This window comes from Macrotis lagotis, chromosome 2 (genome assembly GCF_037893015.1).
Source record: "Macrotis lagotis isolate mMagLag1 chromosome 2, bilby.v1.9.chrom.fasta, whole genome shotgun sequence".
NCBI lineage: Eukaryota > Metazoa > Chordata > Mammalia > Peramelemorphia > Peramelidae > Macrotis > Macrotis lagotis.
In genome coordinates this window covers 238,285,638-238,312,804 of record NC_133659.1, presented here as the reverse complement: position 1 = coordinate 238,312,804, position 27,167 = coordinate 238,285,638, and the positions used below count along the sequence as shown (strand labels likewise).

The following is a 27,167-nucleotide window of genomic DNA, read 5'->3' as shown; positions in this document are numbered from 1 at the left end:
TCATGGAACATTTATGGTAATGAACCTCTAGAACTAGGAACTTCTTGGTGGAAGAGGGAGAATGTGATAGTTCCTCCAGTCCAACATTACTTGTTTGTTTTACTTCTAATTATTGACTTTCTTCTCCCTTTGGTCTACTCTTAGTGAGTTAGATAATGTCAAGACCTCAGACTAGAGAAAGATTAAAGGAACTGTAATTATTCTGTCCAAGTTTAAGAAGCTTGAGTAATGCTCTAACAATAAAAGTAATAACAAGTTTGTGTCAGTCTGGTACTTGATTTTGTCCATTGTAGTATACTGATTTTTCATGATATTTAAGTTGTACAAGGCAGTACAGAAGAGACTGTAGACAGTTATTTATATCCACCAAGAATAGAATAATATCCTCTAGGTTTAGACAAGCTTTACTGAACCTTTCCAGTCAAATACAAAGTACTGATTATGAATATTAAAAGTTTTCATGACCAGAGTAGATAAATGGGAGATGGGGGGAGGGGGATTTAAAAAATAAACAAAATTGATTTCTCGGTGCTATGACTTAATTTGACATTTTTTTTTCTAGGAGGTAGGGAAAGAAGCACATGAAGGAAACATTTCTCTCAAATTTCCAGATATTCTTGTCCTTATGCTCGTTAGGTCACACCCCTCCATTATTCAAAATAAGGGAGGGACCAGTATGGTTAGGTTGGTTAGAAATAGCAGCTGCTATCAGAAGAACCAGGCAGTGGGTGTGTTGATGTTGGGGAAAACAGCAGCCATGGCTACCAGTTTTCCTGTAGAGAGACTGAAGGAAGAAGCAAAATGTCCAGTCTGCTTGGATTTCTTACAGGATCCAGTTAGTGTGGACTGTGGCCATAGTTTCTGCCTCCAGTGTATCACTGAATTCTGTGAGAAATCAGACAGTTCTCAAGGGAGTGTCTATTCCTGCCCCCAATGCCGGAATCAGTTTCAACAGAATAGTTTTCGTCCCAATAGACAACTGGCCAGCATGGTGGAAAGCATTAAGCAGTTGGGCTTAAGTTCCTGTACAAAGAAATCCTGGTTATGTGAGATTCATAAAGAGGAGCTATACCACTTCTGTGAAGACGACCAAATCCCATTGTGCTGGATGTGTGAAACCTCCCCAGAGCACAGAACCCACAAGACCATTCCTCTAGAGGAAGCTACCAGAAGGTATAAGGTAAGAAATATATCCCTCTATCTCAGACATGATCAGGGTTAATTATCAAATTAATATAATAAATATAACATAATATAATATATATAAATATAAAATAAACATAAACTTTTTTATAATAAATTTTTATAATAAACTTTTTTTGAGCCCATAGTGAGTACAAAGCATAGTTGTATGTGCCAAAGGGGAGTTTTTTAAATAATTAGATATATCTCTTTTCCTCATGGAGTTTACAGTATACAATATAAGATGTACATGTTTGTTATATACTTTGTTATATACAATATTGCAAAAATATTAGAAAGGTAGAAAACAAAATGCTATATGAGATACAAAGGTGAAGATTGTTACTCTTGGGGGGGAAAAGGAAATGCTTATTGAATTGGGTAGTATTTAATTTGACTTTAAACCTAGGATAGGGTAAGAATTTAACGGGGATGTGAAGGAAGATAATACAGGTAGAAGGGGAAGCATAAGTAAAGAAAGCAAGATAAGGCATCAGAAGACATGTTCTAGACTCAAAGAAAATTCCAAAATAGTCAAAGTGTGTGTGTGCTATGAATTAGGCAGGGATTTCCTAGGAACAAAGTTCAGCATTTTTAAGTGGTATTAACCATAAAGTTTAAATCAATAGATTTCTTGAAGGTATAAGTTTCCATGTAACCCCAGCATTACTTTGATGAGGGCAGTTAATTTTTTTCTCATAGTCACATTCTAAAACAAAGGGAAGTAGAGAAGTCACTAAGTGACCTCTTGATAATAATACAAAGATTACAAACTGCTTTCCTTACATCAAGACTATCAAAAGAGATAACAATTATTAATCATAATTTATAGACAATGAAACAGGCTTGAAAAAGTTAAATGCTTCAAATTTAGATATCTGAATGCTCCCATTCCGCCTCTCCAGAGGAAGCCCTTGGTTTAATTTTTGATTTTGCAAACATATCTACTGAATAAATACTATGGTTATACATTTAATTTCTGAATGAAATCCACTTTTCACTTCTCTCTTACTTGTGCTCATTCTTTTTTTCTTCTTTCTCTTTTCCTCTTGCTTTTGATCCCATCCCCTTCTATCTTCAGAAACTTGCCCCTTCATTCATCTCTCTCTTGCCCTAATTTTCAACCTTTAGTTACTCACTGGCTTGCTCCTTCCTGCCTACATATCTGCTCAAATTCCTTCATATTTTTAAAGAAGAAATTAAAAAACCTTTTGCTTGACATTATCAGCCTCTCAAACTATCATCTCACTCTCTTTTATATACAAACTTCCAGGGGTTAAAAATACTGTCTATACTTTATACTTACTCCAAGATGACTAATGATTTTCTCATTGCCTAATACAATAACATTTTTTGAGTTCTCATCCTTCTTGATGACTCTGCTGCATTCTATACTTTTGATCAATCCCCTCCTTCCAAATACTCTTACCTGCTTGGGTTTTTGTAATATTATTTTGTCAGGATTTTCTTCCTATCTGGTGAAACTTTCCTTCTCAATGTTCTGAAGGCATATCATCCATGCCCCACTCTTTATAAATGAATGTACCCTAACACTCTGTTCTACCTCTTCTCACTGAGTGATCTCATCAGTTTCCATGGGACACACACACACGTGTGTATGTATGTATACATATATATATACATATTGCTTTATATTTTTTGACCTTATCTATCTCAAGATGATCCATATGTATCTGAAACTCAATATGTTTTCTCCTACCTACTTCTCCTTATAACTTTTTTCATTGAAGGCACTACCATTTTTCACATATTTGCAATCTAGAAGTTATCCTTGATTCTTCATTTTCTCATCACTCCTTCTCCTCCTCCCCATATATACAGTCAGTTGTCAAGTGTTGTCAATTCTATCTTCTCAGCATCATTCACAACTTTTCTCTTGTCTTACTAAAACCACAATCACCCTAATTCAGTACTCTATCATCTCTTGCCTTTGTTGTTATTATTTGGTCCTTCAGTCATGTATGATTCTTAGTGACCCCATAACTATAGCATTCCAGAGCCTTCTATCCTTCACAAAGTCTGACATCCAACCTCATGTTCATTGCGTCCATGATACTATTTATCCATCTCATCCATTGTCATCCCCTTCTCCCTTTGCCTTCATTTTTTCCCCAAACGAGGGTCATTTCAAATGAATCCCATCTTATTATGTGCCCCAAAGTATTTAAGATGAAACTTTAGTATTTGACCTTTCAAAAAATAGTCTGAATTAATATCTTTAAGCATTGGCTGATTTGATCTCCTTGATGTCCTAGGGACTCTCAAAAATCTTCTCCAGCAATGAAAATTGAAAATGTCAATTTGTCATATCTAACTTTCCTTATAGTTCAGTTCCCAGAGTGATGCAACCATAAATTTGACTATATGGACCTTTGTTGGCAAGGTAATGGCTCTGCTTTTTATTATGCTATCTAAATTTGCAATAGCTTTCCTTCTAAGAAGGAAATATCTTTTAAAGCCATCTGTAGTAATCTTTTAGGCCAAGAATATAAAACCTGACATGACATCCATTTCTTCTCCTTCTGTTTTCCTGGAAGTGATAGCACCAGTTGTCATGTTCTTAGTTTGATGGGGTTTTTTTATGTGAAGCTTCAAGTCACTCTCCTTTTTTACCTTCATCAAGAGGTGTGTTAATTCTTCATTTTCTGCTTTTAGAGTGGTATCATCTACAGATCTGAGATTGTTGATATTTCTCCTGGCAACTTTACTTCTATCCTTTGATTTTGCATGCTGCATCTGTATGCCATTGAGGTTATTGGTGATATTAAAATCTTTCTTGTATAGTTTTGTATATTATTGCCACTTCTTAATCTCTTCTACTGTTAAATCTTACCATTTTTGTCTTTTATCATGCCCATTTTGCATAAAACATTCCCTTAATATCTTCAGTTATCTTGAAGAGATCTCTTATTTTTTCATCCTATTGTTTTCTCCTATTTTTTTACATTGCTGACTTAAGAAACCCTCCTTATCTCTCTTTGATATTCTCTGGAATTCTACATTCAATTGGCAATCTTTCTCTTTCTCTTTCCCCTTTCCTTTTCCTTTCCTCAGCTATTTGTAAAGTCTTATCAAATAGCCATTTTACCTTTCTTTTTCTTTGAAATGTTTTTTGTTGCTGCCTCTTGTGTAATATTATGAACCTCTGTCCATAGTTCTTTATTCATCATTCCTACTTCATATTCATAAGTCATGTCTATATAACCTGACAGTTTTCTCTACTTTCTTCAATTTGACTGAATTTTGCAAAAGGAACTCATGATCTAAGTCACAGACAACTCTGGGTCTTGTTTTACTTGACTTTATAGAATTCTTCACCTTTGCCTGCAAAATATATACCCCTTGACTAAATTATTGCAGTAGAATACTTCTGATCTCTTACCTCTTAAATCCATCTTTCTCAAAGGAATCAAACTGATACATTTTGTTTTTGTTTTTTTGCAAGGCTTTGGGGTTAAGTGATTTGCTCAAGGTCACACAGCTAAGTGAATATTAAGTGTCCAAGGTCAGATTTAAACTCGAGTCTTCCTGACTTCAGGGCCTGTGCTCTATCTACTGCTGCCCCCAAATTGATATTTCTCAGATACATGTTTGATTATATCATTTCTCTATATTTAAAAGCTTCAGCTCTATTAAAGAAAACAACCTTTTCCCTTAAGAAAAAATACAGATCTTGTTTGTTTGCCATTTAAAGATCTTCTTCATTTGGATCCAGACTATCTTCTATACTACTCTATAAACCATAATTTTTCCTCATACTTTATAATTCAGTCAGACTGGCCTACTTAGCCTTTATATACAATTTTCAACTTCTCTTTGTGCAGTTATCCTTCTATTTTCCTCTTTACCTCTAATTGTTCCTCACTTTTGGGTCAAACCTCTAGCACCCAATGCAATAATTTGAATAGTCATTCACAAGATAATGAATTATATTTTAGACATATTGAATATAGTATATAATGTTTGTTGATAGAATGATTTTGTAACAATTTTGATAAAAAACTTTCTAAAATGTGTTACATTTCAAAATTTTGCCCCCTCCCTTCTGATATAATTTTTAAACAATATTTTCTTAGTGACTCAGGACTATCAATGTGTACAATTTTTTCACTTTGATATTATATAGTCATGTCCTCAGGATCTTTAGATCTGCATCTACTATAAATAGTCCTAGACTTTTCTCTGTTTTTAACATTTTTTTTCTGTTTTATTTTACTTGTAGTTAACTTTCACTTCTTTCTGATCTCAATGTCCTCGACTATAAGTAATCTTGTCATCCTTCATCTTCCATAATTAATTTTTTTTGCCCTAGAAGATTTGAATTATGCATAAAATAAAATCAATGATTTTCTAGTGAAGACTCAAAAGACTTCTAAGTAAAGTTTTTGAAATTTTATTGTTTTTCCTGAAGCTATTTTACTCCCACAGAGAACTTTGTCATTTGTATCCTGGTTCTTGGATATATTCCAAATGGTTGAGGCCACCGAAATTCTGTCTTCCAGATAAGCAAGGTATAGCTGACATTGATAAAAACCTATCCCTTATTTCACTTATAAAACCCCTGTTTATAAGAGACCTGTCTCTTCCTGAGAGACAATTTGTTGAAATTGGGGAAAATAAAAGACTGAGCCTGGAAACAAGACCTGGGTTCAAGTTCTATTTCTGATGTTTGTTAGTGTAAGCAAGTCATTTTAACCTTTGTCACTGAAATCACCAAACATTTCTTATATTTAGAACTGCTCACTTGAATAAAAGAACTTTGACTAAGTATCTTGTGGAATAGATATCACTTTTAATATTTTGCTTAGAAGAGGAGGGGAAAGGAATCATAATTGCTAAAGTCCTGACAGTTCTTCTTAGGGATCTAGTATTCTTGCTTTGAGTATGCTTTCTCTTAGAGATGTTCATGTTAACTATATTGAGTAGTCAAGAATAAGAAACAAGTCAATTTTCCTCAAAGTTCGAACTTTATTTGGGAAGTAATAGCCACTTATTTGAACCACTGTTGAGCCAGCATGACCATATATATTTCAATATATAGGAAAAATAATTCTGCAACCATCACTAATTTCAGACTGGAAAAGAGAGAGTATGGAGTTGGAAAGACCTGTTAAGAGATTATTATAAATGTTGAGGTGGATTAATATGAGTCAGCAAAGAAAGAGAATGGGTCAAATGTGAGAGATTTTGCAGGTGTAATTAAAAGGGCTTGATCACAAAATATATGAAGGAAATGATAGGGAAGTAAGAACTAAAAATAACTCCTCACTCCTCTCTCCTTATCAGGAGAAGATATCCCCTCTCTCTTTTCTCTAATTTTTTTTTCAAATGTTAAGGAAACATTTATTATTGCTAAACTAAAATGTGTACAGCCCATTCTTTAAAACAGTAATTTTCTGGTGTGATAATTTAATTCCAGGTGTATGGGGGTAAACTGATAAATCATTTTCCTCTGTGAAATCTGAGGTTTGATAGATTCAGGTGGGCAATATCACCATTCTTTTCAAACACTGGAGGATCCAAGGTAGTGGTTGTTCCCATCATGCTGAGATTCAAATGGTGACCCCCCCCTCCACAAAGGACCCCAATAAGGGAATAAGCCCTCAGATCCTGAACTGGATCCACAGACTTCCCCCACCCCACCTGATTACCAGGGAATGAAATATTTGATCATGAAAAGGCTACTCTCTGGGTTTCAAAGGGCATCATGGGAAGTTTCAAATGGGAAAAAACGAAATTCTGTCTTTGGTGGGGATCAGTTCTCCTTATTATCCCCACATAAGCATTACAGATTCCATCTCAGTAAGGAAAGAAGATACACATCTACACTTCTTTACTTGAAACACAGAAATGCACACAAAGGTACAAACAAGCATAAATGCATGCACCAAGTCTAATCTACAACAGGACAAAAGCCACCATGTGTATTCTTCAGCATATAATACTACACTAGGTATCACACCAAAGAGCTCAAAAATGATCCCAGATTTTACTTTTGTGACTAGTTTGGACAAAAGATGTCATGAAAATGGCAAAGGGGGAGACAGTACATTGTCTTCCTGAATTGAAGTTGATGATGAAGGTCCGGTCCAGCCCCTCCTCCTCCCCCCATCATATCACTCAGGAGACCAAAGATCAAAGACCATCCAGTCTGGGAGAAGAGGGGGCAGACACTGGATGTGGCCTATCAAGGCCCTCTGACACCAAGTCCCAAGCAGTTACTACCAGGAAAATATTTCTGCTTTCTGCTGTGTTACTTCTCTCTGGTGTCCAAGCCAAGAATTCAACATTTTTTTTTTAAAGAGAATAAAAAGACAAATAGGAAAAAAAGTTGACATGAGAAGAGCTTTTCCCCAGAAAGGAAATGAGGATGATATAAAGGGGAGCATCTCCAATGGTTCTCTATTCACCAAGATCTGATGACTATTATGACACTCTGGGACACAAAGAAAGTCACAAGTCACATCTTCACTCAGCCTCACACACACTCAGGGAGGAATCCCGCTGGATTGGAGGAGGACTTGAACTATGATGCACCTTATTCATCCTTGCACAGATTTCTAGGTTTCTTACTCCCTGCCCTCTGGCCTCCCCAAGTCACCAGGGGGTACAAGTGGGAACAGTTACTGGCACAAGAGGAGCTAATTGATTTCCAAACCAGACACAGTGTGATGGAGTGTGAGATGGTTGCTAGGCCTGACTGAGGACCAGAAGCCCTACCGTGCTCCATGTCCATCTCTATGCCTTTCCATGGCTCAGGACTTGTGGTAAGGTCAGTGACAAGAATTAAGTCCACCTCTCTAGCAGTGCATCATAAAAGGTCACCTTGATTTTTGAATATGAAACAGTTCTAAGTGGTGAAGTCCAATCCCAACCTCTTTTGGGTCCAATTGCTATACACAGGGGGTGAAGTGAGGCTTCAATTCATACAGATGCAAGGCCTTCATTTCAAAATGATATGGAATCCTTCTCCATTTTCTGCTTTTACGGTGGCAAATAAGAAACAGCTCTCATCTTGAAAATTTTGGACAACTTGGTCACTAAGGAGGACATGAATCCCGGTGGGACCCTGTCTGTAAACCTGGTTAATCTGGTGCAAGGGAAGGTTAAACGCTGAAGCCAGTTTCTGTGTGACTTCTGAGGCTGCCATCTCTTCCAGGTAGATCGCATGATAAACATATACTGCACCACTGGGATCTCCACGGCCTGCATCTGGCTGCCTTTCCAGCTGTGTGTTCCTGGGCTGCTCCTGGCAGACGTAGATGGTGAGACGAGGTCTAATCATTCTTGATTTCAGTGCATTGTAGAGTCGAATGCCATCAGCCGGGCCACAAATTTGCACGAGGTCATCTCTGGTCAACTTCAGTAAATCCGCACCTGAGAAGTTGGCGAAGAGCCGCCCGTAGGTGGTGAACCTGTGCCTGAGCAGCCACTGCTGGACTTCCTGGATGGTGGCAGATGGATGAAGTTGTTCACTGGAGCCTTGGGAAGTTCCATCTCCTTGATGGTTTGGGGAGGAAGAATTGCTCTTAGGGACGTTGTAGGTGCTGTGCTGCGCAGGAGTGAAGGTGGGAGCCGGCACAGGGCTGTCATTGACGTAGGGTCCACTCGTGATGGTGACAGGCCACGGGGAACACTCGCTGAGGATGGTCGTGTCATAGGAAGGCTGGTATTTGTCTTTCTCATGGGCTGTCCGCTTTTCCATCTTTTCTCGGTCTGTTTTCTGTTTTCTGTCCGCTCCTTTAGGTTTAAAAACCTTGATTTGGCAGCTGGCCGAATGCAGGTGATCCGTGTAGTCACCGTTTTCATTCTGTTTAAAAGTGTCAACTTGGACTCTGAAAGGAACCCCCTTCTCACCACCGTGCTTTCTCGGTGTGAACTCCGTGCTGATGCAGTGGACCTGAATAAATAGAGATGTGCGCTTTGCAGGATCCCAGAGAAACTCAACCGCATTTAACTGGCCCGGATTTGTTCTTATGTCGATGACCCCAACAGACATGGGAATATCGAGATCGAGCAGCCGGTCCCCCGGGCGATTCCACTTCCAGCCTTCCAGCTGCTGGTGCTCGGTGTATTGGAGTCGTCTGTCGTGGAACACGACTCTGATGATGCTCTTGACCAGCTTTCCACTGATCTCGGGCATGTCTCCCACTTTCCTGTTGTCCAGCATCCGGATTTCATAGGACTGACCTTGGTTCAGGTAAGTGAGGCTTTCGTCGTGCAGTTTGACTGCGGGGGACGTGGCGGCACACAGGATATACTGAAAGGGCGGCTGTTTGGGGTCCGCGTCCAACGGAAGGCCAGAGTCTTCCTCCTTGAAGATAGGCAGGGCCAAGACATCACTCATGCTGTAGGCACCCGCGCCCAGCTCTTGCCCGATGCCTGAGAGGCTGGCATCGAAATCGTGCACCAGGCCCGCCTCCACCGCCTCATCCATCTTCAGTACCCAGGCCATGGCTGCGGCGGCGGCGGCGGCGCGGCGGCGAGGGGGAGGGGCGGGCAGGGGAGCGCCCTGCCCAAGCGCTGCGGCACACAAGCCCCAAGTCCGCCGGCCGCGCCCGCTCTTGCCGCCCGTCTGGCACCAGCCCCGCCCCGCCGCACCCACCTCAGGGCCTGATCCCGGCGCCGGCTCCGGCGGTCGCCGCAGCTGTCACCCGCCGCAGTCGCCGCAGCTGTCACCCGCCGCCGCCGCCGTCACCGCAGTGTCACCCTCTGACGCCGCCGCGCCGCTTCCGCTTCCGCCTGCCCTCTCCACCCGCTGTGCTTTCAACACACATTCAGCTCTCTTGTAGCTTGTCCGGCTTTCTGTGTGTGTCCGGCGCGTAGGCTTCACCTCTCTCCCACAAAGACTCTCCGTTCCTGGTGGGAATATTTACCGCATCGGAGGAAGTGTGCCATGTCTACCTTCCCTGTCTAGAGGCTTGATGGATGGGAGCCACTTTACATTTTCTTGCTTAGTCTAAAAAAAGGCTGATAGGAAACAGTGATAAATCACATTTATGTAGCAATTTATATAGTTTATCAAAACACTTTCGCACAGCATCCCTCTGAGCGAATTATGAACCTCAGCTTACAGATGATCCAATGACCTTGTTAGAAGATGCGGGCAACCGAGGCAGAGAGAGTCATGAAGAGAGGGTGAAGCAATGTGGTGCCAGCCCGCATCACTTCGGGCGTTATCGCAATAAACTGTGCTTGGGCCGCATGCCTCAGTTCTCTCTTCATTCCAGCCCGTAGTCAGCTGGCAAACCGATTTTCCTAAAATGCTTCCCCAGAACCTCTAGGATCAATTATAAAATCCTTTGTTTGACATTCAAAATCATTCATAGCCTGATTTTCCTTAACTTTTCAACCTTTTTACAACTTACTTTCCCACGAGTGGTTTTTTTTCTATTCCTCATACAAAATTCTCCATCTCCCACCTAAGCAGTTTCCCTTCTATCCCCTTCCATTATTCATCATCTTCAACTCCTTTATTTATTTCCAACTTCTGAATTCCCTGGTTTCCATCAAGGGAATTTCCATTTTTCTGTAGGAAGCTTTTCTCAATTCTAATTCTAGAGACTTTTCTTCTGTTGATTATCTCCTATTTACCCAGCATAGAGCTTATTTGTACATTGCTATTTGCAAATTGTCTCATATTATGACCATCTTTTGACTTTCCTTGCATCCCCAGTAGCAAGCTTAATGTCTGGCACATAGTAGGCATGTAACTTGTTTCTTGATGAATTGACTTTCCTTTACAAAAGATGTGTTTGCATTTTTATAGTTTTTTATTTCAATTTATTGATCTCTTTCAAACCTTCTCTGACTCCCCAGGGGACTATGGGCTGTGCTTAGGAACCACTTTTTGACCACAAGGTTTCAATCTGACCCTTGGGCATTGCCAAGGGAAATATCAGCTGATTTTTCTAATACAGGTAAAAGTCCAATTGGCTTTAGAACATGTGAAGAAGGAAATGGAAGAAGTGTTGAGCCAGGAGACCAATGTGGGAAAAAAAATAGTTATTTGGAAGGTAAGTGGAATTCTACATTTGAATCCAGTTCAGAGAATCTTGTGGAGGATGTGAGAAAGAATTTCATTAACCTATCTTAATAGTATGACCCAGACTAATACCTATGGAGGGATATTTTAGAAGACAGAGAATTACTCCATTTTTGTCTTGTTTCCTATTGCCTAGGACAATGCTTAGCACATAATGGGTACTTAATGCTGAACTATTGAATTTAATGAAATTCATTCCTCATAAAGCAGAAAGAGCTAAAATTTTGGAGTCATGGGAACTGGTCCTAATCCTGTCTCTGCCATTTTCTTCATGACTTTGATCAAGTTATTTACCTTTCCTGGGCCTCAGTTTCTTTATCAATAAAAATAGGGAATTTAGACTAGATGACCTCTGAAAACCCTTCCAGTTCTAAATCTGTAGTCTTATTAATATGAGGTCCAGAGAGTTTAAGTGACTTGCTTAAGTTTACAAAGGCACTAAATACCCAATTCAGCATTCTCTTCAATAGAAGTCATCATTTGATGCATGAATGCTATTAAATTCCTTTTTTTATCCTTGTAAAAAGAAAATTTGTCATGTTGAAAGTAAAAACATGAGAAGATGGAATGATGAAAAGTCATATTTGTCATTCTTTCACTCCAGGCTAATTCATCCCTGAAATATTGAAATCCCATAGGATTAATATTCAGGTTTCTCAAAGATATATCCATTCTCAATCTCTTCTTGTCACCTACTACACAAATGAGACTCTCAGAAAATTCTTCTTGTCTTCATACTATTGTTTATATTCTTCCTTTTTCCTCATTAGAGGAGACATTTTGTGTCAAAACATGAAGGTTCTTTTATGATAGCATTACATAATCTTTTCTTACTCAAGTTGACAAAGATTAGCTCTTTTATCCTCTTCTCTCAGTTCATCTTTTGATCCATCTCAGTGGTTCTGCTCTGAGGGTATTCACTCTTTTCCATATCCTTTAACACACAAAAATTCTTACATTTGCCATTTTTGTTATTACAGGAAAAAGTGGAGTTATGGAGACAGAGATTCATGGTGGAATTTCAGAAACTGCATGGATTTCTGACTCAGGAAGAACAGCAGCAGCTGCGGAGACTAGAAGAGGAGGAGAGAGTAACCATACAAAAACTGAAGGAGAGCAAGACCAAACTGGCTCAGCAGAGTCGAACTCTGAGGAATTTGACTGTGGAGTTGGAGGAATGCAGTCAGTGCACAGCTTGGGACCTACAGGAGGTGAATTCTAGAGAGAGTTAGAGGGAGGAAGAGGAGAGAAAAACATGAATATGAACTCCTAGGGTTACAAAGGAACAGAGATATATCATAACATCTATTCTCCATAATGTGTCAGAGTCATATTTTATTCCTCTAAACTCATGAAAAGGTTCTAGTTCTTTATATGCATACTTCACAAAAGCACCCTTCAGTAAATGGGTGAAATACATAAGAAAATTCTAAGTCTGGAAGGGATTTTCATTCAATAATCCTATCATTTTCTAGCTGAAGAAACTGAAGAAACTGAAGAAGGAAAAGGAACTTGTCTATGGTCACTCAGCCAGTTAAGGTCTGAGCCAGGACTAGAAACCACGTGCTCTGACTACTCATTCAGTGACATTCCTACTATACATATACTACATTGTCTACTAAAACATCACACCCATATATCAATAATCTCTGTTTTATATCAGATAAATGCATTCTACCACAGCATTTCATCATCAATTCTGTTGTTAGCTTTCTTTGATCAGAGGAAGTTTTTTTTTGACTTCTGATTTTCTTATTTTACAGCTTAAGTCTACTTTTCTCCCCCCACATTGGACTAGAATATCTGCATTAGGTGTTGTATGGTGAGGATGTAAAATAGAGGGGCATAGTCTTTAGTCTCTTGGGGCACTGAGTAAGTAAAAAAAAGATATGGAGAAATTAAATTTTCAGCAGAGGGCTTCTTTCTAGTGAAGAAAACAAAGGAGAAAGGAACATGGATCAGAGACTATTTTCAGTCCCTCTATAAATATTCCCAAATCTCACTTCTTAGCCCATCAATAAGTGGTGATGAGGATGTCAACATGAAAATACAACCACTTAAAATCAATGACATAGTCTTCAATAACTCATTAAGTGTGCCACTTATGATCTCACTAATCTCTTCCATATTTGATCTGCCCTGGACTAAAGAACTGGTCTTGTAGGAATCTTTTGTCATCATTTTCTCATGTGAGGACTCTTTTCAGTCCTGGTTTTCCCTGAACCACCTTTTTACCCATTTTTCTCCTTTCCCACTCCTACCTCCCCCAGCATCTCTGTCTGACTTGTTACTTCCTAGATCTTTCTCAAATACCCTTAAGATTTGTGTTTCCTCTCTCTCACTAGATGAACTTGTAGGTTCAACTATTATTTTTGTGCAGATGACCATCAAAACTATAGAATCTCTCATCTGAAAGTTTACTACAAAATTAACTTCAGCTCTTCAATCTTTCCCAAGATGTATTCATTCTTTCTCTAAAAAGTTATTCATTCTCTACAATAATTACCTCTGTGTAGATGCTTCTCAAATCTTTATTGTCAGATTTCAACTCTAACTGTTCAAAAGATTTCTTTACCTTGTTGTCCCACTAGTACCTTAAGTTTCAGAAGTTCAAAAAATAAGAGAATTCATTATTTTCCCCTAAGATGTGAAAATCCTCTTTATTTCAAAATTACCGATCATATATGTTTAATACCTTGGAATTTCATTTCACACTTTATCAAGAAACTTGAGTTGATACTTTGTGAGCTCACTCTTCTCTCTAATTCACATTCTCTCTATTTTATATCCCATTTGTTTTTTCAATGCCAACTTGCATTTGCTCTTTTGATCCTATCCCTGCCTCTAATTTCCAGAGACAACGAACCTCAATTATACCTTGTACCTACTTCTTAGTTTCTCTTTATCCAATGCTACTCTTTCAGCTGCTTATTAATTTTCTGATCTCATCCAATACTTAAAAAAAACTTTCATGTGACTTTGCCAACTTTTCCCACTATCACCAAATATCTCTCCTACCTTTCCTACCCAATCTCCTAGAAGAACACTCTAAAATCCTTGACTCCCCTTCTTCATATCTCATCTATATTATAACTCCTTGAAATCTGGTTTCTGACTTCACCGTTCAACTGAAATAACTCCCTTCAAGATTTTCTTATTTATTTTCCCAAAATAAGTTTTTATGATATCTTTTGTTTTCATTCCCTATTTAGCACCCCCTTCCTTTCTTTCCCAAAGAATCATCCCATAAAACAATTTTTTTAAAAAAAGAAAAAATCTGCCAAACCAAACTATATAAAAAATGGAAAATATATGAAATATGCTACAACTGTGGACCTCTATCCTCTGAAAAGGAGTAAATGGAACCCTTTTCAAATCTCTTCTTTGGGGATAAACACTTTCTTTTTTAATTTTTAACATTCACTGTTTATTGTGGAAATAATTTCTTAATTTCTAAATCCAATGGCCTTTTCTCAGTCTTTTTTCTTCTTGATCTTTTTGTAGTCTATGACACTAGTAATCACTTCCTTTTCATAAACTCTCTTCTTTCAGTTCTCATAGCAACACTATTACTACTAATATCTGACCTCTGCAATCTTCTCAATCTCTTTTTTTGATCATCAGTCCAAGTTTATGTATTAGCATCCCTAAGGAGCCTGTTTAGAGTTCTCTGCTTTCTTTATACTCTCTCTCATTAGATGAACTCATAGGTTCAACTATTATTTTTGTGCAGATGACCATCAAATCTATAGAATCTATCTCTCATCTGAAAGTTGACCACAAAATTAATTTCAACTCCTCAATCTTTCTCACCTACCACATTCAATAGATTGTCATGTCCCATATGTTCAACTTATAAAATCTCTTGCATCTTTCCCCTTATTTTTATTCACACAGTCACCATATTTATTCTCACCCATATCACCATTTTCTTAGACTATTGCAATGGCCTCCTAATTGGTCTCCCTTAGTCAATCCATTGTCTACCACTTCAAAATTATTATTTCTAAATTATAGATCCAACTACAGTCATTTTCACCTTTCTCAACTGTCAAATGGAGATAATAACAATCAGATGCTTGCTAAATACCAGATGATAGTAGTGTTGTTGATGGAGGTGACTACTGAGCTGACCCTGGAAGAAAGGAAAAAACTTCAATGAGTAGAAATGTGCTGAGAGTTCATTCCCATTCCTGGGCATATTCCTAAGTGAATCCACAGAGCTAAAGGAGACCAGAATAGAGAAGTAAGACTATTCTAGTTTATCCAAACTATAGAGTACATGTAAAGGAGTAATGCCAAATAAGGCTAGAAGGTTGCATTAAAATCAGATTATGAAAGACCTTAAATGTCAAGTTAGAGAATTAGGTATTTTATTCTATAAACAGTACAAACCATTGAAATTCTTAAGCAGATGACTGATATTGTTAGATCTATGTACATTTATTAACAGTTTGATCTGTTCTAGATTTCTGATGTTCCCTTTTTAAATTGCATCTTACAGTTATGACCTTTAGGAAGTCACCGATTGTTCTAATGGCTACTTTACAAGTACCATTCTCTCCCTCTCTTGCCCAGATATTGTGTACTCTGATTTAGAACCATAGGAAGCTGCTTGAACATTTTCCCAGAGGAAGGTTAGTACTATTCTAGTGTAATGTAGTGGTTCACAAATCATGAATGAACAGGGGGAATAGGAAATTGGAATATCTCTGGTGTATAAATATTCATGGAACCCTCCTTTTGTTTCTTTGCATCAGGAGCTCATCTTTCATTAAGTTTTGAAATCTTTTTACCTCTTACCTCTCTTGTTGCAACACAATTGATAGGTTTTCCTCTCACCATTCTTTGTTTTCCTTTCCCCTCCAGCAAGTTAAAGACGTCTTGAGAAGGTAAGTCCTCATTGTTCAGAGTTCATGAAGGTTAGATGATAAATAATTCAATCTGGAGGGAGATAGGAAGAAGGTGGGAGAGAAGATTGCATTGATCTATGAACAGTCAGAAGAGTCATGAAAAACTATTTCTTTATAGGAGTGAAAATGTAAAATTCCAGGAACCAGAACTCATTTCCATAGATCTGAAGACAATGTGTCGTGTCCCTGGGATGATGATGATGCTCAAGAGGTTCCAAGGTATATTGTAGCTTGTGCTTTGTGAGCGTGGAAGGCCCTGGATTTTGAAGTCATCCAAGATTCCCATGATCTATTTGGTATTTTGTACAGTCAAGTCTTATGTGGTAAAATTGGGAAAGATTATTTAGCATTAGAGACATGTTTGTACTGTAGGATATAATCAAAGAAAGACTGTTCTAATGATTTTAAGTATATACAAATGGAACCACAGGACTTCATAATAACAGATCATGGAAAAGAAAAATAAATGAGTCAATTCAATATTTATAGTGGAAAGAATATTGATCTTGAGTCAGGAGACTCTGGTTCTGTGGAGTTCTAGTTGTGTTGCTAAATAACTATATAACTGTAGGCAATTCCTTTCAACATTCTAGACCTTTGTTATCTGTTTTGGAAAATACATGGACCAGATGATCACTCTAAATTCTATAAATCATTGACTATTATTATTTGAACTAGCCAATCAATTAATTTACAAATATATATAATAATGGATTTTCAGTGATTTAGAGACAAAAGAAATCTTGGAAGAGAAATCTTGACCAATGTCACTTAATGGCAGAATTGGGACAATAACCAAGATATTTCAATTTCTTGACTTATTAGTATTATTTCAAAGGATTGAAAATTTTGGTAATTGAAAGGAACTTTAGCAGCCATCTCATGGAATACCTACACGAAAAGAATCCAGAACATAATTCACCCAGTAAACATCTAGCCTCTTCTTTTAGACCACCAATGAAGAAGAACTCACTACTTCTCTAAGCACCTCACGATTCTTTGAAACAGCTCTAATTATCAATAACTTTCTCCTACCAAGACTAGGTTTGCCTCTTTGTAATTCCAACAATTGTTCCTGGTGCAGTTCTCTGTAACCACGTATAACAAGTTTAGTCCCTCTTTCACAAGAAGCTTCTTCAAATACTTGAAGACAACTCTCATGCCATCTTCATAAATTCAAGTCAGACTTTAGAGATGAGCTATACAACCCTGTATGAGTCCAATACAGTTCAGCATAAAGAGATAATGGGGTAAAAAAAACCCACTAGGGAGTCATCTGGTCAGGAGCATAGTGTACTATAAATAATAAAATAAATAAATAAATAGAATATACAGGGAAAAGCTGTATGCCAGAGCAAGAGGAGGTCCCAGATCCATACAAGGGCACCATGACCTAGCATAGAAAGTGAGAACCACTAGGCAGCTTTGATGTGACAGATCCCAGGCAGATTAAGGAGGGGCTAGGCCCTGGAGATGGCATAAAAGAACCCTGTATTATGCAGTTCAGAAGAAATAAAAAATGGTGTGACTCTGACCCATGAAGCAGAACAGTATCTCACCTCCAGTTTCTATCCTAATATGAAGTCTGCAGAGTAATAATTAGGTCAGAAAAAAGTGATTGAATCCAGCTAAAGTTCACTGTTACTCAGACCCAAACCCAGGTAAGGAACTCACAAAGCTCAGACCAGGGAGGCATCAATAGATCAGTTTGTAAGCACTGAAACTGTATATGAGTCCTTAGCCCAAGCTGTTCTTGATATCCTAGAATAATATAATACTCAATAATCTAAGAAAACATCAGAAAAACTAGCCCCAAACTACTGGATTTGAACTCAGTTCTTCCTTCTGCTTTCTAGCTGCCCTGACTGAAATGAAAATTATGGAAGAAAAAATTAAAAAAGGAATTATAGACTTGGCACAAGAGGTCAAACCTTATCCAAACTTCAAACTCCTTCCTGAACCTTAGAGTGGACCAGATAGAAGTTAATGACTCTCCATGAGACAACAAGAAATATTTTATGTTGTTAAATATTTTACATGGGCAAAAGACTATGTAAGGAAAAAAAGTAAGGCATATCATAATAAAAAGAACTGACCTTAAGAAAAAGATTAAAGAGAAAAAAATGTCATTGGGCTACCTGAAAGCCATAATCAAGGAAAAAAAAGCTTAAATACCACATTAAAACTACCCAAATTTCTTAGAATCAGTGGAAATAGAATCTGTCATCCTCTCTAAGAAATCCCTAAGAATGAAACTCTGGGGCATTATACTCCCAAATCCTATACTTCTATATCAAAGAAAAATACTACAAATAACTAGAAGGAAAGAATTCAATCACCGAGGAGTCACAATTAGTATTACATATAACTTGGCAGCCACCACTAGGAGGGAGCAGAGGGTTTGCAATAAAATATTCCAGAAGCCAAAAGATATTAGGATATAATCAAGAACAGTTTACCAAGCAAAACTAAATATATTTATATGGGGGAGAGTGAATGGAAGGGGTGGTGGATGTGAGCTTTTAATGAATAAAACATGTCCAAGCATTCCTGATAAAGTGATCAGAAATTCAGACATTCAAACATAAGAGTTAAAAAACAAAAAAAGGTAAAGGTGAATAAATAATCATAAGGGACTAAACAGGTTAAATTGCTAATTCTAATATTAGTAGATGTATGACCCTTTTGAGCCCTATCATCATTAGGGATCATAGAGGGAGACCAATTAAAAAGAAGACCTAGGAATTACTCTGTTATATCTTGATAATCTTAAAAGAAGAATGGAAAGGAAAAGGAAGAGGGAATACCATGGGGAGAGAGAGAAAGAAAAGGAAGCCCTAAAAATTATCATACATATTCAGGGTCTAGGAAGAAGGGGAGAAGGAGGAGAAAGGGAAGAGTAGCAAATGCTTGAACCTCACATCTAAAATGGTCAAAGGAAGGAAGAATATATATATATATATATATACATATATATATATATATATATATATATATATATATATATATATATTCACAAACAATTAGATACAGAAATATATTTAATTCAATAGCACAACAGGAAGAGAGGGGAAAGGAGAATGTGAAGTACCATAGATTAAAGAAAGGATGAGCCTCTCTCTCTCTTTTTTTTGGCTTTTCTCAAGGCAATGGGATTAAATGACTTGCTCAAGTTCATACAGCTAAGTAAGTATTAAGTATATGAGGCTGGATTTGAACTCAGGTCCTCCTGACTCCAGGATCAGTGCTGCACCACTTAGCTGCCCCAAGGGATGAGTCTCAAGTAAAATAAACTCTAAAGAAGAATGTACAAAATTATTTATAGCTCCTTTGAGAGTGTCAAGAAGTAGCAATCTGAGGTAGTACACATGAAGTAGAGACTATAGTATACAAATATGATAGAATATTTTGAAGCAATGAAGGGGTATTCAGAGAAACCTGAGGAGATTGATGAATTGATGCAGAGTGAAGTGAAAAGGAACCATGAGAATAAGTTATACAATAGTGATAATAATAATAATAATAATAATAATAATATTGTAAAAACAAATTTGAAAGACTTAGGAACTCTGATCAGAGGAGTGACCAACCACAATTCCATATCTTTAATTATGAAACATGTTACCCACTTTCTGATAGGCAAAGAATTTAAACTGAAGAATATGAGATATGCATGTATACATATTAATATATACATACCCACATAATATATTCATATATATGCCTATACATACATAGATAACTACATACAAACACAGATGTACTTTGACATATATACTTAACCTACACATCAATACATACTTGCATATACTCTCATGCATACATATTTCCTTTTGAACATGGTTAATGTAGAAGTTTGTTTGCTTAACAATATATGTTTGTACCTGGATTTTTGTTTTTTTTCTCATTCTCAACCTAGGGGAGAGGTGAGAGAAAAGGCAGATTTTTTGTTGATTGAAAACAAAATCTAATTTAAAAACTATACAATTTAGATCAATAAGTGGAAGGACAGTTAGCTGTACTTTTTTGAATGTTATATAGATACAAAAACTAGTTGATCAATAGATTCTTTTGCTTTTCAACTAATTTTTCTGGCATCAGCTAAATGCAGTCATATAGTTGCAAGGTATTCTGACAAAGTTTTGCCAAAAAGTGATAAACATCAACTCTGAAAGATAATAATTCCAATAAGGATTTTCATTATTTTTTATGCAAATGAATATGTGCTACTGAAATGCTACATATAGTAGCAGACGTTCAATAAAATTTATGGTGAATTGACTTTATCACTGTCCAAATAATAATAGTAGATTTCTTTCTCAAAGAGTACTTTGAAGATCATCTAGCTTTCAGAGAAGTTGTTAAATGATAAATTATAAATTAACTGGATTAATGAAGTCTTACTTTACATTTTTTATTAGAAATATCAGCTTATAAGGGAATTAAATATTTCCACAGAAACATAATTATTGATCACAAGCATCATTAAAGGGGGAGTGAAAGATTAGGGGAAAAACAGAGATATTCATGGTGACATCAGGACTTGGCAGAGGGAGCAAGGGTTACAATTAGGAACCCAATGTGCCAAGTGACCTGCGAAGTACATTTTACTTTTTGCATTTGTATGATGAGAAAGGTAGAAATAAGGGCACTGAACCTTGCCCCTACATCGTGTAATTTGGTCCAGTTAATTCTGGGAGGTGTCCCATTCTATCACTTCTTTATTTCTCCCCACAGTTAATGTGAGGTTGGATCCTGCCACAGCTCACCCTAGCCTTCACCTCACTGAGGATCAACAGAGCATATGGGATGGAAATATATGGCAGGAACTTCCCAACAACGCAGAGCGATTTGACACATGGCCTTGTGTCCTTGGCATGGAGAGTTTCACCTCAGGAAAACATTACTGGGTAGTGACTATGCAAGATAAGACAGAGTGGGGTTTAGGAGTTTGCCTGAATTCTGCCCCACGAAAAGGGGAAGCCACACCATCCCCTGAAAATGGAATCTGGGCACTGTGGTTGCTGGAAGGGAAGGATTACATGGTTCTTGCATCCCCATCAGTTCCAATCCTCCAAGAGAAACGGCCAGAAGGAATTGGAGTTCTGTTAGACTGTGAAGCTGGTGAAGTGTCCTTTTACAACATCACAGAAGAGAGTCATATCTACACATTCACTCAAGTGTTATCAGGGATCATCCGGCCTTATTTCTTCATTTGTGACTCAGCTCCTTTGACCTTAACTCCAGTGATAGAAAGGAAGAATTAGGTTCTTTTCCCCCAGGAGTCCTTTTGTATTTGTTCTGCCTCCAAAATTCCACTTAAATCATCACAGAGAAAAATTTTACTCTCTCAAGATATTTTCTACATGACAAATGAAAGAAGAAAGTTGGGTTCCATTGCTAAGGGAGGACTTTGTGAAGTTAGGGGGTCTCTCCCCCTACATCATGACAAAGCTCACCTAAGCTAGTTTCAAATGAAAAAGGTTGATTTCCTAGATTCTTCCCATTAGGAAAGAAGAATAAATTTGAAATCTCTGGATTGGGAGAGCACTTTGTTTCTCCTTTATAAATAAAAGCACCTTAGCTATGTGATTTGTACCTCTTTAGTGAAGAGTCTGTTCTGGGTCCTGGAATGCTACTAACACTTGCTCTTGGTCAGATCCCATCCCTAGTGATCACAGACTTCTCTGTGTTTTTCCCATACTGATATTGTCTGGAAAAGTAATACAGTAAGATTTTTTTCTCAGATTTTCCAGGCAACATTTGTTCTGACATATACAATTGGGGAGGAAAGTTGCTTACTAATCAGTTCTTCGTTACAGAAAAGAAGTCCTGCCCCCAACTGTGATGTTCCAGAATAGGAAGCAGCCATAGACACAAAACTGATTAGAAACAAACATCAGTGGTATGACTCCAATCCCAGGAACACAGCAGGAGTTCATAGAAGAATGACTAGGGCAGGAATTTATAGACCAAAGAGAAGATAGTAGTTTTGTCATTCAGATAAAGTAGAGGTTCTCAACTGGTGGATAGTAGGTGAGTCAAGTATCAATCTACCATTGAATTTACCCAACAGCAAGTAAAAGAATTTTTGAAGTTCAGACTAGAGGGACAGTAATCATACTTCCCCCTAAAACTAATCACTTTAAAAGCACTGAAAGATTGTTTAGGTCCTTGGACTGAACTATCCCTGAGGTTCATCAATAAGATAATACTCAATAATCTAAGAAAACAGCAAAAGAATTAGACCAGATCTTTTCTCCAGATCTGTGTAGAAACTATCCCTAACATTAAACCTGAAAGTTGGAAACAGCCAGGAAATTCTTAGAAACAGAAAGCAAAATGGAAATACAAGGAATCCACTTATCTCTCAAAAATAAACCCAAGTTTAAAACTTAGGAAAGTAATAGCTAGAATTCAGAGCTTCTAGTCAAAGAAAATATACTGCAAATAGCCAAATTTACACATAATTACACATAATTTATCAGTCACCACTAGGAGGGAGCAGAGAGTTTAAAATCCAATATTCTAGAAGCCGAAGGTTAAGAAATTTCTATCATCATTTTTATCTGTAAGCTGTTATAAAACGTTATCTCTTTTTAGAAAATTCTTTCAATTTGTAATTTTGAAACTTTCAGCTATAAAAGTACAGCTGAATTTTTTTTAGGTTTTTTTTTTTGGAAAGGCCTTGAAAACAAGAAGTTGCTATCCAAATAAAGGTTATTATTTTTTATTATTCCTCTACCTTAAACTCTATTAATTATATTTTATTGGTTAATATTATTTTAATTATTGTATTTGTTTCTTTATTATTTTAATTTGTTCTACACTCTTCTATTTTACACATTTCTTTTAACATTCTAAATTATTTGAGTATAGATAAAATTTAATCTTCCATCTTCCCAAGTTATTTAATACATTATTATAACTTGACACATAGAAGGTATATCACAAAGTGCATTGATTTTTAAGTTCCAAGTCACTACTTAAAAGTTTTGTTCTTAGGGGAAATTTGTTTAGCCTATTTAAGCCTCAGGTTTTTTATTTGTAAAATGAGAGTTATAGTAATTGGACAAAGGGATAACAAAGGGATGTTATGAGTGTTATATTTTTATTTTTGCTGTGGGCACTCAAAAAAAATCCCATAACATTGACCAACTGAAAAGTTAATGAATTTCCTGAGAACAAAGGATGCTTCCCAATTTCTCATTCTGTGTAGTCTGGATCATTCTTCCTCTTGTCTAATTGGAATCAATCCTCCTGACTCCACTTTCCTTATCTCTAGGATCTACTACCAGAATCCTTGTCAAAGTTTCAAATGCTGATCTCTGTAGTTATTTGTAGGTTGCCAAAGAAGTTTATAATTAAAAATTGTTTTTGTACATATTTGATAGACTAGAATGCATTCACAAATATGACTTCTTGAGATGTTTTGGCCATATTCAGTTCTCTCCAGCTGCCCTTCAAAAAATGGTAAGAATTTCAGAAAATGAAATGAGAACAGAAATTAAGAAGACTATAGTGCCTGGAAAGAGGATGAAATTGTGAATTAAAAGATCTGGGGTGAATCTTGCATCTTGTACTTATTACCTGTGTAACACTGGGAAGTCATTTAAACTCTCTCATCCTTAGTGCTTAAAGTGGGAGATCTGGATTAATTGACTAGTAAAGTCTTTTTCAGCTTTCCACAGAAAAAATTTTACTAACCTTGACTCACTGGCTTCCATGAAACAAAGCCCATAATAAATACTGAGACACAAAAAATTTTAGGTTACTTGAAGGATGGTCACCAAAGGCCTTCAACATGTTACTTGCAGGTTAGTCCAAGTATTGGTTCTATATGATCTTCTCTCTGCCTGTCCTCATTTCAGAGTGTGCCACAGGTATAAGAATCAAGGTACATTTAATCTCATCTATTACCCTAACTTTAGACTTCAAGCCTCATGCTCCATAAGGAAACATCCTTGGAAATTGTTAAGCCAAAGAATTTTTGAAATATGTAGATGAGGTGGATGATCCTCAAGAACCTTCATGAACCACTCAAAATCTTTCCTAGATATTGGATTCATGCTCTAGCTGCCCTTTATCCCTTCTATGACCTAGCTTTCCAGGCTTATTTTGGCAGTGGCTACACCAGCTACTGGTCAAAAAAAATTTGAAACTCACTTCAAGAGGAGGAGGCAACAACTAAGCAACTTCCCTAATTATTTCAGCAATTCATTTTTTGTGTAAGTATCATCTATCCCAGTGCCTAATACATGGTAGATACTTAATACATATTTGTTATTGAGTTGAAATGATTCTGTCAATTTTCTTCAGTCCATGATACAAGGAAAGTCAAAAATTAAGTCTCCTTAGTGATTGATGGGTGGACTCTAGTGGACTGATGGGTGTATGGAAATCAAAGGAAAGACTGATAAAATGACTAAAGCTAAGAAATATTCCTAATATAACTAAGAGGATAAAATAAGATAGAATAATTATAGATTTTCTTTTTGTTACATAGTCTTCCACCCTTACTTCCAACATTGGGATTTTGTATAAGGGCCAGAACCTATATATTTCTGGAAGTAATGTACCTTTATATGGTTCTGGTCTCTATTATCTGGAGTCCTACCATTATGTCCTCTGATTATTGAATGTTATGTTTTTCAAGGATCAAAGACAAAACTTGACAAGGAAGCTGAAAATTTTTAATATACTCTTTGTAGGCTGTTCAAAGACACAATTTGATTATGGTTGGTCTCCAGACTTTATTTTGATTTTAGGTAACACAACTGCACTACTCCACTTTCCTGAACTTGGAGAATGAATTTCTATACCACATTGGAATCATAGCATTAGTATTATTTTGGTCTCTCTCTGGTCTGAGTTCTCAAGATGAATCTAAAAATTCTATTTAGTAGTTAGAATGTTAGCACTGCCCTAGTTATCAGTCCTTGGTGTGAATCACAGAACGTACCCTAAGAGAAAATTCTGCTATATACTCCTGATCTTGGCAACTAACTATATCTTTCATTCTATTCTCAGTCAAAATGATAGAAAAAGAAGCTGATCCCTGCTCCAACATTCCTACTCAGGTCATTTTTCTATTGTCCAAATTCATAACTACCAAAAATGTTAATAGCAATATTTATAGTGGCAATAAGTTGGAAATAAAATAGATATCTATGGATTTGAGAATGACTAAATAGATTACATAGATGAATGGTATATTATTGTGATTTAAAAAAATTTAAATTTATTTAAAACAATGGGTTAAATGACTTGCCCAAGGTCACAAACAGCAAGGCAATTATTAAGTGTGTGAGGATGGATTTGAACTCAGGTACTCCTGGCTCCAGGGCCAGTGCTAGGCAGCCACCTAGTTGCCCTTATTATTGTGATTTTAAAATGAATATGAAAAATTTAGGGAAATATAGATTGAATGAACTGATGCATAATAAATGAGTAGATCTAGGAGAATAAGTTATACCCTGATAATTATATAAACAAATAAATAAAAAAACAATAAAATGAAGTATAATGTTGAGTAATTGTATTGACCAATTTTGGTACCAAGAGAAGAAATGGAGGAAAATATTGATTCCTTCCTTTCTTCAATCAAACAATGATCAATAAACATTTAATAAGTTTCTGCCATATTCCTGACACTATAATAAATACTTTAATAAGGATGAAATGGATTACCTTGTCAAATTTTATATATACAATCAGAGGCCATCAGTATGTGGGTCTCTTTTGCAGAGCCACTTTGCTTTGTTACAAGGTAGCATTATAGTAGCAGTATAGCATTATAGGGGTAGCATTATAGTTTGGAAATGATTGTGATATACAAATGAAAAGCATCAAAATCCAATAAAGGGAAAAGATGATTAGTCATTAGTTATGAATTAATTAATCAATCAACAAGTATATATTGAGTACTACAGACACTAAAATTAATGCTGAGGATGTAAAGATTTTTTAAAAAATGGTTTCTACTCAGAGGTAGCTTGGTGGGGCAGTAGATAGGAGAAAAAGATCTAGCATCAAGAAGATGAGTTCAAATAAGGTCTCAGACACTTCCTATATGACCAGTGCAAGTTTCCTCAGATGTAAAATGGGAATAACAGCACCAACTTTCCAAGGTTTTTTGTGAGGATTAAAAGAGATATCTGCTAAGTACTTTGCATAGTACCTAGCACATAGCAGGTGCTTAATACTTGTTTCCTTCCCTACTTTCTTCCTTTTCTCCCTTTTTCTCTCTCTTCCCCTCTTACCTTCCTTTACTTTTTCCTTCACCCCCTCCTCTCTTTTTCTTCTCTTTTTTCCTCCATTCTTCCTTGTTACCTTTCCCCCTTTCTTCTTTTTTTCCCTTTCTTTCCTTCTTAGAAGAAACTTAGATTTGATCAGTGGAAACAATTCATACTTGTCAAAATGTGAACCAAATATAAAATATATACAGGCTAAATTTGAGGGTGGAGGATGAGGGGAGAAGCACCTGCTGTTGTTGGGACTAGGAAAGACCTACTGAAGGAAGGAGTATTGAATGGTGCTCTGAAGGCTACTAAAGATTTTAGGAGGATGAGATGAAGAGTTAGTGAATTCCAAATTTGGGCAATAGTATAAACCTGGAATGGGATATTAAGAAGGCCTGTACTAGAAAATGCATGGAAAAAGTCATGAATAACAAGATTGGAAACATAGATTAGAGTCCTTTGGAATCATTTATGTTGCTCCAAGTTCTAATATTTTTAGTGGACTTTTCCTTTTTATTATGGTAGCCTTCATGCACATTATTACTTTTGCTCAGCTTACTATGTGCTGGGTCAATCATATTTGTAATTTTGTATGAAACAATTATATTCTATTACCTTTGAGTATGACCCTTTGGTTGTAGCACTACCTGGAGTCAGGAGGACCTGAGTTCACACCCTGCCTCAGACACTTAATAATTACCCAGTTGGGCAAGTCACTCTTAAACTTCTTTGCCTTAAATAAAAAAAAAAAAGAAACTAGGAATA

At 36.8% G+C, this 27,167-nt stretch overlaps 1 protein-coding gene and 1 pseudogene across 2 annotated transcripts; one reads left to right on the top strand and one right to left on the bottom strand.

Annotated features, from left to right (window-relative positions):
- Positions 1-708: 708 nt before the first annotated feature.
- Positions 709-22,902, top strand: TRIM58 (tripartite motif containing 58). 2 transcript variants are annotated; one of them, XM_074225242.1, is made up of 6 exons: positions 710-1,180; positions 11,124-11,219; positions 12,229-12,459; positions 16,118-16,140; positions 16,280-16,380; positions 20,899-22,902. In XM_074225242.1, exons 1-6 carry the CDS (start codon positions 737-739, stop codon positions 21,426-21,428), a joined length of 1,425 nt encoding a protein of 474 aa, XP_074081343.1. In that variant the 5' UTR covers positions 710-736; the 3' UTR covers positions 21,429-22,902. The 2 variants fall into 2 exon arrangements, with proteins under 2 accessions (XP_074081344.1, XP_074081343.1); XM_074225243.1 differs by lacking the exon at positions 11,124-11,219 and having other exon boundaries at positions 709-1,180.
- On the bottom strand, positions 5,910-9,934 carry LOC141514421 (upstream-binding protein 1 pseudogene; annotated as a pseudogene).
- Positions 22,903-27,167: the final 4,265 nt, after the last annotated feature.

Bases quoted from the DNA above. Each gene is read 5' to 3' on its own strand.
- TRIM58 (XM_074225242.1), top strand. From the start codon at position 737: ATGTTGGGGAAAACAGCAGCCATGGCTACCAGTTTTCCTGTAGAGAGA. The intron at 12,460-16,117 runs GTGAATTCTAGA...TTTCCCCTCCAG, and splicing joins CAGCTTGGGACCTACAGGAG to CAAGTTAAAGACGTCTTGAG. The intron at 16,141-16,279 runs GTAAGTCCTCAT...ATTTCTTTATAG, and splicing joins GTTAAAGACGTCTTGAGAAG to GAGTGAAAATGTAAAATTCC.